Source organism: Sphaeramia orbicularis, chromosome 6 (genome assembly GCF_902148855.1).
Source record: "Sphaeramia orbicularis chromosome 6, fSphaOr1.1, whole genome shotgun sequence".
NCBI lineage: Eukaryota > Metazoa > Chordata > Actinopteri > Kurtiformes > Apogonidae > Sphaeramia > Sphaeramia orbicularis.
The window spans coordinates 25,713,622-25,730,294 of record NC_043962.1 but is presented as its reverse complement, the minus strand read 5'-3'; the positions used below and the strand labels follow the sequence as shown (position 1 = coordinate 25,730,294).

At 40.1% G+C, this 16,673-nt stretch overlaps 1 protein-coding gene across 1 annotated transcript in view; it reads left to right on the top strand.

Annotated features, from left to right (window-relative positions):
• The first annotated feature begins 246 nt into the window (after window positions 1-246).
• The window catches only part of mafb (MAF bZIP transcription factor b), a 56,123-nt gene continuing 39,696 nt past the window's right edge, over window positions 247-16,673 (top strand). Inside the window, exons 1-2 of the mRNA XM_030136509.1 lie at window positions 247-1,636; window positions 8,492-8,562. Of these exons, the coding sequence (XP_029992369.1) occupies window positions 660-1,636; window positions 8,492-8,519 (1,005 nt within the window). The 5' untranslated portion in view covers window positions 247-659 and the 3' untranslated portion in view covers window positions 8,520-8,562. The remainder of the gene's footprint in view (window positions 1,637-8,491; window positions 8,563-16,673) is intronic.

Here is a 16,673-nt window from a genome sequence, read left to right as displayed (position 1 = left end):
TTTAATTGCTTTCATTCTTTCTTCTTCGTGCAGTTAAAGCGTGAATATTGAGTCTCATGTGTCAAGCTGCTGATGGGTTTGGACAGTTCACAAAACTTTGCTTTCTATACTACTATGCTAATTATGTCCCCAGGCTGGGCTGCTCATTGGCTGGGTCTCAGTCAATTTCATATTTCAGTCCTGACGTCAGGGCGCCTATAAAACTAAGCAATGCTTTTTAACTCGTCGGCTGACTGATCTCTTAGAAAAAAAAAATCTATCAATCCTTGGGTGGAGTTTTTTTTCCATTCTCCACAAGGCAACTATTTGCCCGGGACACGTACGTGAACCTCCTCAATTTGGCGCACTAATCCTAAAAGGAGCCATGAAGTGTTAAATGGTAGAAACAGAGAGAGCGGCGCTCAGACACCCGCACGCTGGGAGAGAGGGAGGAAACAGCGCTGCTCCAATGCGTCTGTGCAACACAGACTGAAGAAAAAAAAAAACTTATCGACTCGCAAAACCAAAACCTGCGCTGCGCAATTAGTGCGAGAAAACACACTTTTCCTCCGGTTTTGAAGAAAATAAATAAAGAAATCAAGCTGGCTCAGTGCGTGTCTCAGCAGCCTACTTTGACAGGTGCTCCTCACCCCCTTTGGAGGACTGTCAACAGCAAGAGGATGGCATCAGAGCTGGCAATGAGCAACTCCGACCTGCCCACCAGTCCCCTGGCCATGGAATATGTTAATGACTTCGATCTGATGAAGTTTGAAGTGAAAAAGGAGCCGGTGGAGCCCGATCGCAGCATCAGCCAGTGCAGCCGCCTGGTCGCCGGGGGATCCCTTTCTTCCACCCCGATGAGCACGCCTTGCAGCTCGGTTCCCCCCTCTCCAAGCTTCTCGGCGCCCAGTCCGGGATCAGGGAGCGAACAGAAGGCGCACTTGGAGGATTTCTACTGGATGACCGGGTACCAACAGCAGTTGAACCCCGAGGCTCTGGGCTTTAGCCCGGAGGACGCCGTAGAGGCACTGATCAGCAGCAGTCACCAGCTCCAGACCTTCGATGGCTATGCCAGAGGGCAGCAGTTCGGCGGCGCAGCCGGGGCAGGAGGCGCCATGGCCGGGGAGGAGATGGGATCAGCGGCCGCCGTGGTGTCCGCGGTTATCGCCGCAGCGGCGGCTCAGAACGGGGCTCCCCACCACCACCACCACCATCACCACCACCACCACACAGGGGCACATCACCCCTCATCTGGGACTCAGCCCGGCGGCGGCGCCGGGGGAAACCACCAGCACCTGCGCTTGGAGGATCGGTTTTCGGACGAGCAGCTGGTGACCATGTCAGTGCGGGAATTGAACCGGCAGCTCCGCGGGGTCAGCAAGGAAGAAGTGATTCGTCTGAAACAGAAGAGGAGGACGCTAAAGAACAGAGGCTATGCCCAGTCCTGCCGATACAAGAGGGTCCAGCAGCGGCACGTCCTGGAGGGAGAGAAGACGCAGCTGATGCAGCAGGTGGACCACCTCAAGCAGGAGATCTCCCGGCTGGCCAGGGAGAGGGACGCCTACAAGGAGAAATACGAGAAGCTCATCAGCACCGGCTTCAGAGAAAACGGAGGATCCAGCAGCGACAACAACCCCTCATCCCCGGAGTTTTTCATGTGAGTTTCGGCGCTGAAAAAGTTTTCATACCCGACCCCCACAAAGAAACAGAAAAAAAACAAAAACTGGTAATTTCTGCGCAGCTCAAATCTGCTGTGTATACATAAGGTGAAGCTGCATTAGTTAAGGGATGAAAAGTTTTTCTTCTTTTCTTTATTTCAGTGTTTTGTGTCAGGCTCAGGATCTGGTTTCCTTTATGTTTATTCACCCCAGGATCCGTAACTAGGCCTATTTAGGAGACTGTGCATGGAAACTGAGTTTCCAGAGGTAGCCTATTTAAAACCACCTCTGTCCAAATCCTGACATTTTTCTTTAGAAACACTGCATACAATTCCTCTCCACCTTGCTGCATATAGGTCCGACCTCAGAACCATCCTCCTGCGCCTCGTCCATCCTGTTCCTTTTCCCAAAATTTGTTTTGTGAAATTAAACTTTTCTCAGGCAGCAAATTTAATTTAATGTGTATTTGTTTTGTTTTGCTTTTTTGTTCAAAATCATTTTTTAAGATATGAATGATAAATCTCATTTTCATATCATTCATCGTATTTGTCTTGTGAAAAACATCCAAACTCAGAGAATTTCTGTGAAACACGCTGGGACGGTAATATGAAGCCATGCATGCTGGTCATGTGCGGGTTGTGTTTTTACTTCTTTTTTCATCCTTTTTTGTGAACTGTGTATAATGACTGTATTATACCATGACTGCATTGTTCAGCCTCATCACCCTTTGGGATTTATTTGTAAAAGGTGTGAACCAGTATATTCATCTGTCACTTTGCTTTCATGAAAGTTTGCCGCGAACATGGACCCTTTCTACATTTTATAGGCTTCTTTTGGAGCCCATTGGGGGAAAATGACACTGTGGAATAAAACACGATTGTGCACATCATTCATTTATTCTGACAGACAATATACGATGTACAGAATCGTAACATTTATTAGAAGGAAACACCATTATTCATGTCGGACGCACAGCCTAAATATAATTGCACTCAACAAGTGGTGTTTAGATCCAAATTCTTTGAACAGATCAGAAGCAGATTATGATCCCAGCATGCATGTCCTGAAATAAGAGACTATTTTGCCACGCAAAACTGTTGCATCAAATTATCTATACTTTCAGGAGTTCTTTGTCAAAGTATTTCCTTTCATTTAAGGAACTTAATTAAGTTTTTTCCAAAACCCTGTGGGTCTTAATCGGTAATAAACTGTGAACTCTTGGAAAAGGTAATTTTATTGGTCTCCCGGTAATAAATCAAAGCACCATGCAGCCATACATCCTTTGTGATGCCCTGGATTTATATAAAGTAAAATGCATTACCTGACAGTACAGAAACTTCGTCCACTCTTGGAATTTAATGAAAATACTATTCATCAATAAACTTTTATGAATAGAAAAATGTTTTCTCCTGAACATGTTTGTTTTTGTTCTTTTTTAGTTTTGCATGTCTTTATCACTGTGTCTTTGAGGTTGGAACGCACTCTCACATCGTATAAATAAAAACTCAGTCGAAACTGAAATGTTAACACCAGGACAAATAAAAGATTATGTCATAATAAACGTGTTTTCCACTGAAACACCACGCAGATATTGCGCACGTGGCGCGTAAAAGTCTTCTCCAAATTAAGTCCAGGTTTTCGGTCTGAGTTCATGCACTTTCATGTTTGAGTTCATGTGTATTTGCCCTACATTTTTTATTGTAAAAAATATACGGCGAATAAGCCTGAGTGTTTTTGTTCTAATAACTTTTGCTCAAATAAAAGGAACAACATCTACCAATAAAACACACAAAACGCGTGCATTCCTCGTGAAAACATTTGAAATAATCCGCCCGCTTTGCTTTATGTTTTTCATCTCATTTCTTTTTTTTTTTTTTTTTTTTTTGTCAGAGAGCCTAGGGAATGTTCTGCAACTGTCCAGAAATGTCAAAACTGAGTTAATGATTGATTTTAGAGTAAACTTGTACTTTTTACTCGGCTGCAGTCCACTTGTTGAATATTGTCTGTGGAAAGTTTCATTTAAAATCGACCAGACAAAGGTCTATAAATGACTAGATTTTTTTTTGCTCCCGGTCAGACTCGGTGATTCATCTAAAATACGCCTTATTTTGTGTATATTCATATTGTCTTTTGATGACAAATTTCGCCGTGTTTGAAATAAATTTTAATGTGAATGCGATTTAACTATAAAATATCTGCTGCGTAGATTGAATAATATTGTTTTATTTCTAGTTAAAGTCATTTATGCTTATTTTTTTAATCAAACAAATTTTTCTGTAACACTCAGAGTATTATGGCAATGTATACATCATTTATTTGACTGTGGGCGTAAAAATGTTTATAAGACTAAAAATAGAGAGAAAGAAAAACAACCACAGGAAACAGTCGAATTAATTAGGTTTTGCAGCGACAAAAACGTCTGTGTTGTAAAATAATTCGGCCTGCAGAATGTTTTTTTTTTTTTTTTTTTTTTTTTTTACTCCTTAAACTTGCCCGATGAGTTTAGGGTATCTTAAAAAAAAGCAATATGGTTGAGATAAAAGCTTCACAGGACTTGAACTGGTCAGTCTTTAGGTCATTGTCACCACAATGCATGCTGCTGTAAAACGGTGTGTGTGCGTGCATGTGTGTGTTTGTGTGTGCGTGCGTGCGTGCGTGTAGGAGGGTTAATTCCCACTTTGATAACCTGAATGCCTTCATACACTGTGTGTGTTTCCAAAGAGAAACTGACTTTTCAACTACTTTTCACCACATATAGAGCTGAAAACAAAAAAACAGTGCAGACTAAACATTGACACTTTGCGTCACCTGTACAATGGTGTCTCACACACACACACATGCATGCACAGACACACACACATGCATGCACAGACACACACATGTATGCACAGACACACACCACACAGTCACCTGGCCTCTATAAAAGCCCAGAGTGAGGGACAAGATGTTAGAGCATGATCCTCTCATGCCTAGAGGAATGATTCTCTCTGTGATTAAAAGTGAGTGAGAGACAGAGATAGAGCGAGAGAGAGCGACATAGATAGAGAAAGACAGAGAGAGAGAATGAGAGAGAGAGAGAAAGATACTGGCTGCCTTCCTGCTCCTTTCAGATGATAAACGATCAGAGATGCGTCCTAGCTGAGAGGAGAGGGCCTTTTAGTGAGCATGTGTCCACTAATTTATGGCCCTCCTATCTGATTAGGTCAATATAGTGTGCTATTTAATTACATTTGTGTTATAACCTAGAACTGGAGATGCTATACTTCTTTCATGGCACCTCTTTCTTCTGTGTAGATAGGATTAGTTGAGTTTCCTCTGTAATCTGAAGGATTCTGCTCAAGTAACTCTTAACCCACAGCAGTGACTGACAGGTGGTCTGTTTTGTGTAACACAGTTCACGAGTTTCCAGTGTTTGTGCACCATTTTTTTTTTTTTTTTTTTTTTAATATGTGTACGCCTGTTAAAATGGAAAACTGGTGATTGTTGCAAAGCGTGTGGAAACTGTGTGAGGTGCTTTCTGCTCATTTGACTTCTAGATACACTGAGGGGCAGGAGGATTCAGTAACACTGATTCACTTCCTGTGTTAAAGGAGGACAGAAGGCAGAGGAAACAACAAATCAGCACTTCCTCCTCGTTTCTCAGCACTCGACCAGATTCTCTCTGTCTCTTACTTCCTCTGTCTCATCCGTACAGTAAACAGGACTGTGTGTACATAAACATAGACACACACAGACACACCACATTATTAATCATATCAGTATGGAGTGTAATTCTATTCTCCAGCCCCGTATATTGACTTCTGCACTGTGATCATTTGCTGTCTGTCCGATGATTAGGTTATTAAAGATAATGTAGTTGTCTGCTGTCACAATATTGGACTCTTCTCTTTCAGGTCAACTATGGGAAATCACTTTGAAATTTACCAGCATTGACATCTGAATCATCATCATGTACTTTGATTTAAAGCCTCAGTATTAACAGGACAAAAGACGCTTGCTTTGTTTAGTGTCTATTTGTGTGAATGACCTTGTGAATGGTGTGTCTACTTTAACTGAGTGGATTGAATCCATAGTAATGAATCATCTTATCATGACATGGTGATGCTTCTTATGCCAGTCTTTATACATCAGTAAGAGAAATATTGTGTTAGCACAATGTAATTTAGCACAAAAAAATGAAAATTGATCAGCCACTTTCATTTCTTGTAAATAAAACACAAGAAATTCTTTAATAGCAACGTAATTAAAGTTGCTCCAGTAGTTATTTGAATTCAGGAAGTAATTTTAATATCTTCTGCTCCAAAATATCACTTAAAAGACATATTACCTTGAAGTGTCAATATCTTTATAATACAGAATACTCACTTAGGTCTAATAATTTTTCAGAACGTATATATTATCACTCAAAATAAAAAAAAAAATTGCTTAATATCATAAAGAATATATTATGACAGCAGGAGTCTTCTAATGTGGACGTCTCATTTTGTAACACAGCCTCCTCTTTCTGTGCACGTTCATTTTCCTTTCTTCACTGTGAGTGCTCCCCTCCCCTTGACAAATCCCCAAAGGGTTAAAAACATATTCGCATTCAAAAGAGGAAACAATTTCAATCTCTTCCACTCAATCCGCATCTGCATCAGTCCACGCGATAAACATTTACATTTAAAGTGATTTAAATCAGCTGCATTTATGTTCCTCTGTGGTCCGTCCATCATCTAGACCTGCAATGCCAGAGTTTCTCTCCCTCTCCCTCCCTCGCTGTCTTGCAGTGTCCTGAGTTATGTGTCATTTATTTGAAACCCTAATAATTTAACTTGTCCCGTCCTGTCGCGGCCGTGTGCATGTGGTAAGAATACGGCAGCTGTAAAGGAGGTTTGTGCTGCTGCCTGTGTATGCATCTTATTGGCTTTTACATGGTGATTTTTCCAAGCAAATAGATGCATGGGCAGCGTGGGGGTAATGTGATTGTTTGAATCCAATCCTGTAGTCTTGTGTTGAATTGAGATTACTATAAATGGAGCTGTAAAAGAATATAGATGCATATAGTCACATGTAATGTGTCTTACGTTTTGCGAATGTTCAGGAGAATAGGTTTGTATTTACATGAACTTGTAGTGTGAATAACTGAAGGGTACTAGATGAAAACTAATTAGGATTTAATTATATGTGATCACAATATTCGGACTCAGATAAACATAACTGGGGCTGTGTTGATGTTTCCAGCAGTGAGTTGAGTTGCAGGGCACAGAGTCAGTGGAGTGGTGTGTTTTGGACCGCAGCGAACGTGGTAGGGGGGTGTTTTGAAAACTGAGTGCATTATGCGACTGTACATGCATTTATATGTGTGTTTTTATATATGTGCGTATGTGTGTGTGTGTGTTGAAGTCTGCCTGTGCACAAGTTTGTGTTATGCAGGGTGGAGCTGGAGGCGAGCCCGACCCCTGTGTGTTTTACCTGCATCTCAATGAAGTAAGAGAGGTGATTTACCCTTCGACTGCAGCCAGCCAGCCTCCCTCTCTCTCCCTCTCTCTCCCTCTCTCTCCCTCTCTCTCCCTCTCTCTCTTTCTGTCTCTCAGCCAGTCAAACAGACATTGATCTCTTTGCCAGGCAAGGTGACCCACAGTGTTGTTTAGCTCTTCCAAAGTCTCCCCTCTCCCTTTCATTTGCACCTGGGAAAGGCCTTGACCCCACACACTGCTGCCATGTAGCAGCCCTCTGCACGTGGACTCACTTCCCCCTATCAAGCCTTGTGTGTATGTGTGTGTGTGTATGTGTGTATGTGTGTGTGTGTGTGTGTATGTGTGTGTGTGTGTGTGTGTGTGTGCCAATTTGTTTGCGATTACAAGAGTGTTCACAGACTAGACACGTGTGTGTTTGTGTTCACGTATACAGTTTTTATGTGTGTCGTTTTTGTGCTGCGTTCACTTACATCTGTGTGTAATTATATTATTTGTAGGTGTTTGAAATCCTCAGCATAGACCGGCTCCATATGGGAGTCTGGTTTGTCCATGTTGATGTTTCAGAGAATTCTGAAAGCAACGGGAGCCTTCTGTCTGCTGCAGGTCTGTCACTGAGAGCCTCTATGTCGCTGAATGGGTCAGAGTCCAGTTGGCCCCAGTGTGAATCGGATTACAGGGAAATGAATGGTGCTCTTTGTTGCTTAAAGATGGATTGAGGGGCATTAATATACTTTGCCGCTCCTTCACCTGATTTCTCTGTACTGGAGTGAAGCGAAAAGTTTTCAGGAAGATTCAACACTGTGTTTTGAACCATGTTTTCTAAAACACCTTCAATGACATGTGTGCATACATTACACCTATACACACATGTGAATACCCTGTAGATACAATCACACAAAACTGTCACAAATAAGATTTTAGCAGCTTATTAAACACATTTAAACAATATTTTATTAGATATAAAGAAGAATTATTGCAGAAATTGTGAAAAACTCTAAGATATAAAAAGCTAATTTATTTTAAACGTTCTTATAAAAATTATAGTCATTTTTTTCTTTTGAATTTTACTGCAGACCATGTGTGAATATGTGTACGCATGCATGAGTATGTATTTATATTCAAATACATGTTCATTGATTGTAAGGTGCATAAAATATATTTATGACTGAAAGAAAAATACTTTAAAAAAAACACCCTATTATTATTATTTTTTTTTTACATTACATTCAGGACTGTGATGTGATGTAGATGCTCGAGTGATTGTAGCCGATTGTAGGAAAAAATCTAATCTTTCCCTTTCTATTCAAACAGTGTTATGGGGTGTTTAGGTTGTGGTTGTATTACTTAGTCCAGAGCTTGTGTTGTGTAAAGCATTTCTGTTTTCTGTCTTTGCAGGACGTCAAGAAAATTCCTGCACCTGTGATAGAGAGCTGTGACCTCTCCGTCCCGCCCCCCTGGAGTCTGAGGTAACTGTTTAATCGTCACTACATATCTCCAGTTTGTGATACAAATTATTTTTATTATTTGTCTGTTTTTTTTTTTACATGTACTGACAATAAGTGTCCATCATATTAAATACTGAAGGAATGAAATATTGAATTCCTGTGATGTAAAGTAGTGTGTGTTATGTTCATCAGGTTATAGTGGAACAGGGTTTGTTAGTCGTAGTCTATAAAGTTAAAGTGGATGTATACACAAAGAGATACTGCTTCAATTAAAGGTTCATTTAGACAACTTTGTACCTTTTCTATTAAAAACAAGAAGCATTGCAGAGGCAATTTTTTTCATTTTTATTTTTTACTTTTTTTTTTTAAATTTAAAAAAGCTATTTCATATATGTTTGGTATGTTTTTATTTTAAAAATTAAATGTCGATTATTATGTGGAACTCTATTATGTGATTTTTTTTTTTTTTCTTTTATATCAAGTTTATCAGTAATATGGAAAGCACTTATTTGCAGTTATTACCTTGGAGGAATATTATTTTCAGATGCATACTTTTTTCACTTCATATTAAGCTTCATAAATGCCAAACTCCTCCCTCTGTTGGTGTCTCACCACTTGTTGTGTGCGATGTGAGGCAGTTTTCTGTTTGGGGGTTTGGACAGTGCTGTTTGATTGACAGCAGGGTGACACACACAGAGCTCATGGGACGAGGTCAAAACCTTTCACCTCTGTCATGACCCTGTGACTTCTTTCACTCTCTGCAGAGACACTGTACTTTTTTAAATATTATTTTTGGTTGACATGCAGATGGATGGACAAGGGGTCTGCAGATGATGGAGCAGGGGTAGATTTTTGTGCTCTGATGTTGCCGCTTCAGTATAGAATTAGGGGGATGAAATTGAGGCAATGAAAACAGAGGAATTAAGGATGTGAGGGGAAAAAATGCACCTGGATTTGAGCGAGAAGTTGAAGCTGAGGAGGCAAGGAAGGGAAGAAAGGAAGGGACAGAAGGAGGGCTCCTGGCCATGGATGCAGACAGACAGGCAGGGTAACCAGAGGCAGGCGGTGACCTTCTCTGAGCTGGAGGATCGAAGGCTTTATTTAAAGGCCTGGTCAATGCTGGGTGCTGCTGAGGTATCAGCCTCGCAGCCAGGCGACTCATCACCACTGTAATACAACTCTCTAACCCTAACCCCCCTCCCACACACACACACACACACACACACACACACACACACACACACATACACAGTACAGGACACTCTCTGGACACCTCAGGTTTTACACTGTACAGGCAAGAGGCTGGACAGAGGAAAGTACAGCATCAGCATCAGCTAATTTTACTGTGCAGCAGACAGTATACTCTACTTTCCTCATGTGCTCAGCATTGTGGAGCACATGCTTGTTTTGCCTTTAATACACACTCCATCACTGTCCATTTTTTCCACTGTTGACTAATTATAAATAGGCAGCATAATGTCTATTTTTATTTGTGATGGTATTGATACTAGAGCTGTGAGGATCAAGGTGTTAAAAATGAGAGAATGCAGCCCTCTAAGACAGGACACCTGTGTTTGTACGTGCATTTATGTGTGTGTGTATGTGCATGCGTGCATGTGCAAGAACACATGTACGTGCGCTTGCATGTGTGTGGCTGCGGCGTTAGGACACCTGCATGCTTCAGCACTTTCTGGCTGTCAGGAGCTCTGAGGTCGCAGGCGGAAGGGTGGGGAGGGCACATTAGAGGAAGCTTCAGAGCCCCCACCCAACCACCCACCAAGCCCCTCTACTTCCCCGTTATCCCCCGTCATCCTACTTCCTCCGCCTCACTCCCCCTCACAGTGATGGGGTGAGTTGGCCACTCAGAGGGGGAGGGGGCACGGGGAGGCAAGGTGCCTCCGCGGCTGACAGCAGGCAGGTCAGGTTTTTGTAGTCACGGCAGAAGAGGAAGGACACATGCGCACATACATGCAGACTCTTCCAAGTGTAATAAAGAAGCAACATATGAGCTGCAGCGAGCACATAAACACCTACAATTCTGTAATCATTAGTAGGAGGTTATTAATGAGACTGGGATAAATGCTCAGGAAAAATATTTGTCAAAAAATAACCATGTGGTAGATATCAGTGTGTAGCATCAGATCTGAAGGCCTATTCTGGTGGTATCACAAACAAAACAATATCAATAAGGTCTTAGTTTGATGGCAATGTCATGCATCTCAGTCAGAAATAATACGAGGTAGCACATTAAAGATTTATTAAAATTACATTAAGCAACTTACATTCATATTGCATTATTTAATTTTTAAGATATGGCTGCAAGTAATGTCAGTAACACCATGACTCCATGGACAGGTAATTAAATTAAATGGGACTAAAATTAGTATTTGTTTGAGGATGAACATTCTCGTAAACATTTTGCATAACATACGTACAAAAGTCAACAAAATATAGAACATAAATAATATTTTAATATGGCAATGACCTTTAAGGCCCATTAATGTTCATAGTAAAACCAATCCAATTAGAACGGACAAAACATTAGGGGGTGAAACTTTATATTAGTATGTGTCACATGTCAAAACAAACTGACTTATTCCAGAAGATGCACTGATAATGTCAATGTAGTGAGTTTCAAAACTGAATTGTCACTTATAAAACACTGTAACCGTGTTACGGGCTTTTGTATTCTGCAGCGGCCTGGATATACTCTATCCAGAGTTTGACACACTTCACCATCCTTCACCGCCTGGGATATATATAACTACTCGCTGCCCAGTGTGAGACTCGTTACACTGTTATAGTCTTGATGGTGACACAGATGTCATCCCTCCATCCAGAAAATCTAAATGATAGGGAGGATATGAGCAGGATGTATGCTCATTATTAGGCCCGGTCTGAAGAGAGAGGGAGTAAGAAGCGTTAGGCCAAGTGTTAGAAATAAGATTGGGGGGAAATTTTGCTGCATTTGAAAAGGCACAAACTGAACACAGAGCAACTGTGTTTCGATACGTAGACACTTTATTCATGCCCTCGGGATTCAGGTGTCACATTAGAAAGAAATCCACAACATATTAGTTACAATACACAACACAATAAATAAGTAATGCAGTATGTGCAGGATTTAAAGCACAACTTTTGCACAGTTTTAAAAAAATTTCTCATTAACAGTGTAGATGATACTTCAGGAGAACGCTACAGCCTCAAGCCAAACTTCTAAACATCAACCCGCTCCTCTTTTTAACTTATGTTAATACGCAATTTTCTCTCCTTATTTCAGTTGTTTAAGCTCGAATTGTGTTGTTTTATTCAAACATGATTTGCTGTAAAGCTGTTACCAGTGTGTCTGTGTGTTTGTGTGTGAGCCTCAGAGCCACTGTTGTCCTCAGGTTGTGACTGTGTGTTCACAGCATGATTGAGAGAGGAACTTGTGATCAGCCGGAGGTTAGTGTGATATAATGTATTCCCCTGAATCACCGCAGCCAGCAGCCCAGGGCCTTCCTCCAGCCCGCAGCCTCCTTCTCCTTTCACACACACACACAATCACACACACTCCTTCCTCACTCCCCTTGCGTCACCATCCTCTGCCTCTCTTCCCTGCGGTGACTGCCCAGTGCTAGCTGCTTAGCGTTGCACCCAGTGTCTAATTGAATTCCAACACTAAGGCGTTAGCTCCTGATGCTATAGAGATGTTAACACGGCACAATACTAACAGTCCTCAGGATGTGTTTCAACACCCAGACCCTAAAGAGAAAATTAGTGCTAAGCTCACTTTGGCAACACATGATTTATTCAAAGCTCCAAACTATGTCTTCTGTATCCCCTAAAGGATCCTCTTTTATCGCCATCAGCGAATCAGCACTTCATATACACACATGCAGAATATGCATTGTGGCTGACGGGAGACAGAATGAGTGTGTTTTCTCTTGTTTCTCATGGCTTTTCTCAAGTGCATCTATTGTCCCTTATATAAATGTGTCTGCTGGTCTCTCTACATCCATATTACTGGTGATGCCGTCCATTCCCTTTCCCTGACACCCTCACTTTCATTCCCTGGCTCTCAAACACCAGCTCTGGGCTTTAATGGCACATATTTCCTGGGCCCGGCTGAAACGGGATGCATCTTCTCCTTGTTAGCTTGATAAATAACCAGGCAGCTGGGAAAGTGCTGAATTTTAGCTTTCAGCCTCTATTTTCTGCTGGATGACATTAATTTTAAGTGCTGAGAAGGAGCTAACTAATACAGACAAATAAATAAGGAGGAGGAAGGGAAGGGAAGGTACAGAGGTGCTAGAGTCAGTCTGCTGTCCCCCCTCCCCCACTTACCTGTTTATACCCCAGCATTCATATATGCAATATGCAAACCTGCAAAAATAAACAATACATGGTTAGCATGTGGGCACACACAGCAAATGCACCCATGAACACACACACACACACACACACACACACACACACACACACACACACACACAATTTGCTTCCCAAACTGATGCTTCAGTTATTGTCCAAACAGTGAAATCATCGTGTCCCATTATTAGAACAAGTTCTGCAGAGGTCAATGTGTGACAGATTAGTGTTAGACGGACAAAGTGTCAGACAAATACTGAGATCAGCTTCACGCCTCTCCATAGTGTCGTTGCCCTCTGTACCTATTGTCTCATTTTGTCGTCTAAGATCAGCTCATAAATGGACTATACTTTGAATGTTTAGCAGAATAGCAGTGAGAAAAACAATATCGTTTGTCGCAGAAGAGAAGAAAAGAACAGAATTATATTTTCGACAGTGTTTTGTGTCAAAGTGTCACAAAGGCCGATGTCGGTGCAGTCACTGGATGAGATAAATTTCCTTTCCTGTATGTTTTTCTATAACCGTTCCATTGGCACTATAGTGCACCAAAGATTCTCTCTTCACATTTTTAAAAGCCAGTCCCTAAGCCTTTTCAACACTGCAGTTTGACATTTAACTAAACCACAAACAATAATCATAAGTCTACAAAAAGGCGAACTAAAGCAGAAGTGCAAAGATAAATCTCCCAAAATATCAATTTATTCTTGTATTTCCATTCTGCTTTTTTCTTCTAGATTTTATTTTCATCTAGTGTTGTCTTTTGCTTTTTGCTATTTTTAAAAAAAAAAACATTTTAAGAATATCATTAAGCATTTGGCAGTAGAAAATATACAGTAACGAACATGTTTTATCCATCAGTCTATGAGAAACAACACAAAGCACATATACAGCACTTACTACAAACAACACAACAGACAGTGTTTAAATGCATGAATTATCAGCAAAAATGTAATTTGTTAAAATGCATTTTAATTCTCTAAGTTAAAAATGCATATAAGACACACACACACACATATATACACACACACACACACACACATAGACTCCTGTATGCACCTCTGTCGTATATAACAAAACACACTGTAATGGCTTTGGCTCCGACACCTCATGCATTATTTTAACAATGTATAGTGTAGTGAATAAAAAGGTCAGTGGTTGAGAACTGGTTCCATGTAACAATAAGATGCATGAACTGAGCAGTGCAGGCCCTTCAGTCAGCATCCTGCCGCTGAGCGCTGAGAGGAGGAAGCATGTGAACTATAGTGATAGATTCTACTGTAGGCTGTGTGCGTGTGTGTGCACTTGTGTTCATTTAGTGTTTATAGGACACCGCTGTGAGACACCTTATAACACTAGATTTACTTGGTCTGTCATTATTGATTGTACATTTTCCCTTTTGCCCTTTGCCTCACTTTGATAAATGTCTTTTATCGCGACAAAATCTTCCTTTTAAAGCAAATCGTAAGCTGAGATTTTGGGTTTTTTTAAGCTTTTATTAGACAAATTCTGTTTTTATCCGTATGCAAACACATTCTCGTGCTGCAGATGCAATGCAGGCAGTGCTTGTTTCTGTTTGCAACGCAGGGTTTAATTTTCAGGGTGTATTTATCACACGCTGTCATGTTGCGGTCACATGACCACATGAACCACTGCCAGCAATTAAGGCTGATAAATCACTCATTTACAGGAAAAGAAGGAGGGACAGCGTTGGGCAAAGAGGAAACGAGAGTGTGATAAGAGAGAGGGAGAGAAATAATGAATAGCCTGCACCCCTTCGCAGATATTTTACCCTTTCATTTTTTTTAACAGTGATGTTGAATGTTATTGTGTTTGGGTAGTGTAGTATGAACTGTTGCCAGTGAGGCTCATTGACTCGTACAGGCAGAGACAAAGAGACAGATGGTAGTCGTTTGTGTGGTTTACTGTGATTGTGACCTGACTGCACTGCTTTATTTACTGTTGGAGGTGTGTGTGTTCATGTGTGCAGCTGTGTGCACGCCTGCACAAGCAAATGCCTTTTTGTCATGACAGAGAAAGAGAGAAGCCAAGTAGATGCAGAGACCATACAGTACGTACATAACCATCAGTTCAGTTTCCCAGCGTCCTCCTGATGGATCTCCTCAGTCTGAAGAGGAGAGTGAACACACTGATAGTTCTCCATGCAGCTCCTTCCACACACCAAACAGTGCAGAAATCGTATGCATTCTTCTTGGTGTTTGTCATAAAAGTCAGTGAATAAATAAAATCAGCAGATAGAAACACAATTACAGAGCCGGTTTAATTCCTGCCATACTTTTCGTGATCACTGAGAAGTCTTTGTGAAGTGCTGCGATGTGAATGAGATCTAACCTGTGCAGCGTCTGTATAGGTTACATCAGAATGTGTGTTTCAGCAGTTCGGGTCAGTGGTCCGCAGAGATTCAGCCCACTCACTTGAAAAGGCTGATTAAAGATGCATGACCAAAAAAAAAAAAAAAAAATTATACTGCCTGCTTGTAATGGGCAGGAAGAAGATATGTAGTTAAAAAAAAAAAGCAAGTTTCTTTCTTTCTTTCTTTCTTTCTTTCTTTCTTTCTTTCTTTCTTTCTTTCTTTCTTTCTTTCTTTCTTTCTTTCTTTCTTTCTTTCTTTCTTTAAGATGCATGACCAAAAAAAAAAAAAAAATTATACTGCCTGCTTGTAATGGGCAGGAAGAAGATATGTAGTTAAAAAAAAAAAGCAAGTTTCTTTCTTTCTTTCTTTCTTTCTTTCTTTCTTTCTTTCTTTCTTTCTTTCTTTCTTTCTTTCTTTCTTTAAGATGCATGACCAAAAAAAAAATTATACTGCCTGCTTGTAATGGGCAGCAAGAAGATATGTAGTTAAAAAAAAAAAAAAGCAAGTTTCTTTGTTTCTTTCTTTCTTTCTTAAAGATGCATGACCAAAAAAAAAAAAAAATTATACTGTCTACTTATAATGGGCAGGAAGAAGATATGGAGTTAAAAAATTAAAAAGCATGTTTCTTTCTTTCTTTCTTTCTTTCTTTCTTTCTTTCTTTCTTTCTTTCTTTCTTTCTTAAAGATGCATGACCAAAAAAAAAAAAAAATTATACTGTCTACTTGTAATGGGCAGGAAGAAGATATGGAGTTAAAAAAAAAAAAAAAAAGTTTTTCTTTCTTTCTTTCTTTCTTTCTTTCTTTCTTTCTTTCTTTCTTTCTTTCTTTCTTTCTTTCTTTCTTTCTTTTCTTTCTTTCTTTCTTTCTTTCTTTCTTTCTTTAAGATGCATGACCAAAAAAAAAAATTATACTGCCTGCTTGTAATGGGCAGCAAGAAGATATGTAGTTAAAAAAAAAAAAAAGCAAGTTTCTTTGTTTCTTTCTTTCTTTCTTAAAGATGCATGACCAAAAAAAAAAAAAATTATACTGTCTACTTGTAATGGGCAGGAAGAAGATATGGAGTTAAAAAAAAAAAAAAAAGCAAGTTTCTTTCTTTCTTTCTTTCTTTCTTTCTTTCTTTCTTTCTTTCTTTCTGTCTTTCTTTCTTTCTTTCTTTCTTTCTTTCTTTCTTTCTTTCTTTCTTTCTTTCTTTCTTTCTTTCTTTCTGTCTTTCTTTCTTTCTTTCTTTCTTTCTTTCTTTCTTTCTTTCTTTAAGATGCATGACCAAAAAAAAAAATTATCCTGCCTGCTTGTAATGGGCAGGAAGAAGATATGGAGTTAAAAAAAAAAGCAAGTTTGTTTGTTTGTTTGTTTGTTTGTTTGTTTGTTTGTTTGTTTGTTTGTTTCTTTCTTTCTTTCTTTCTTTCTTTCTT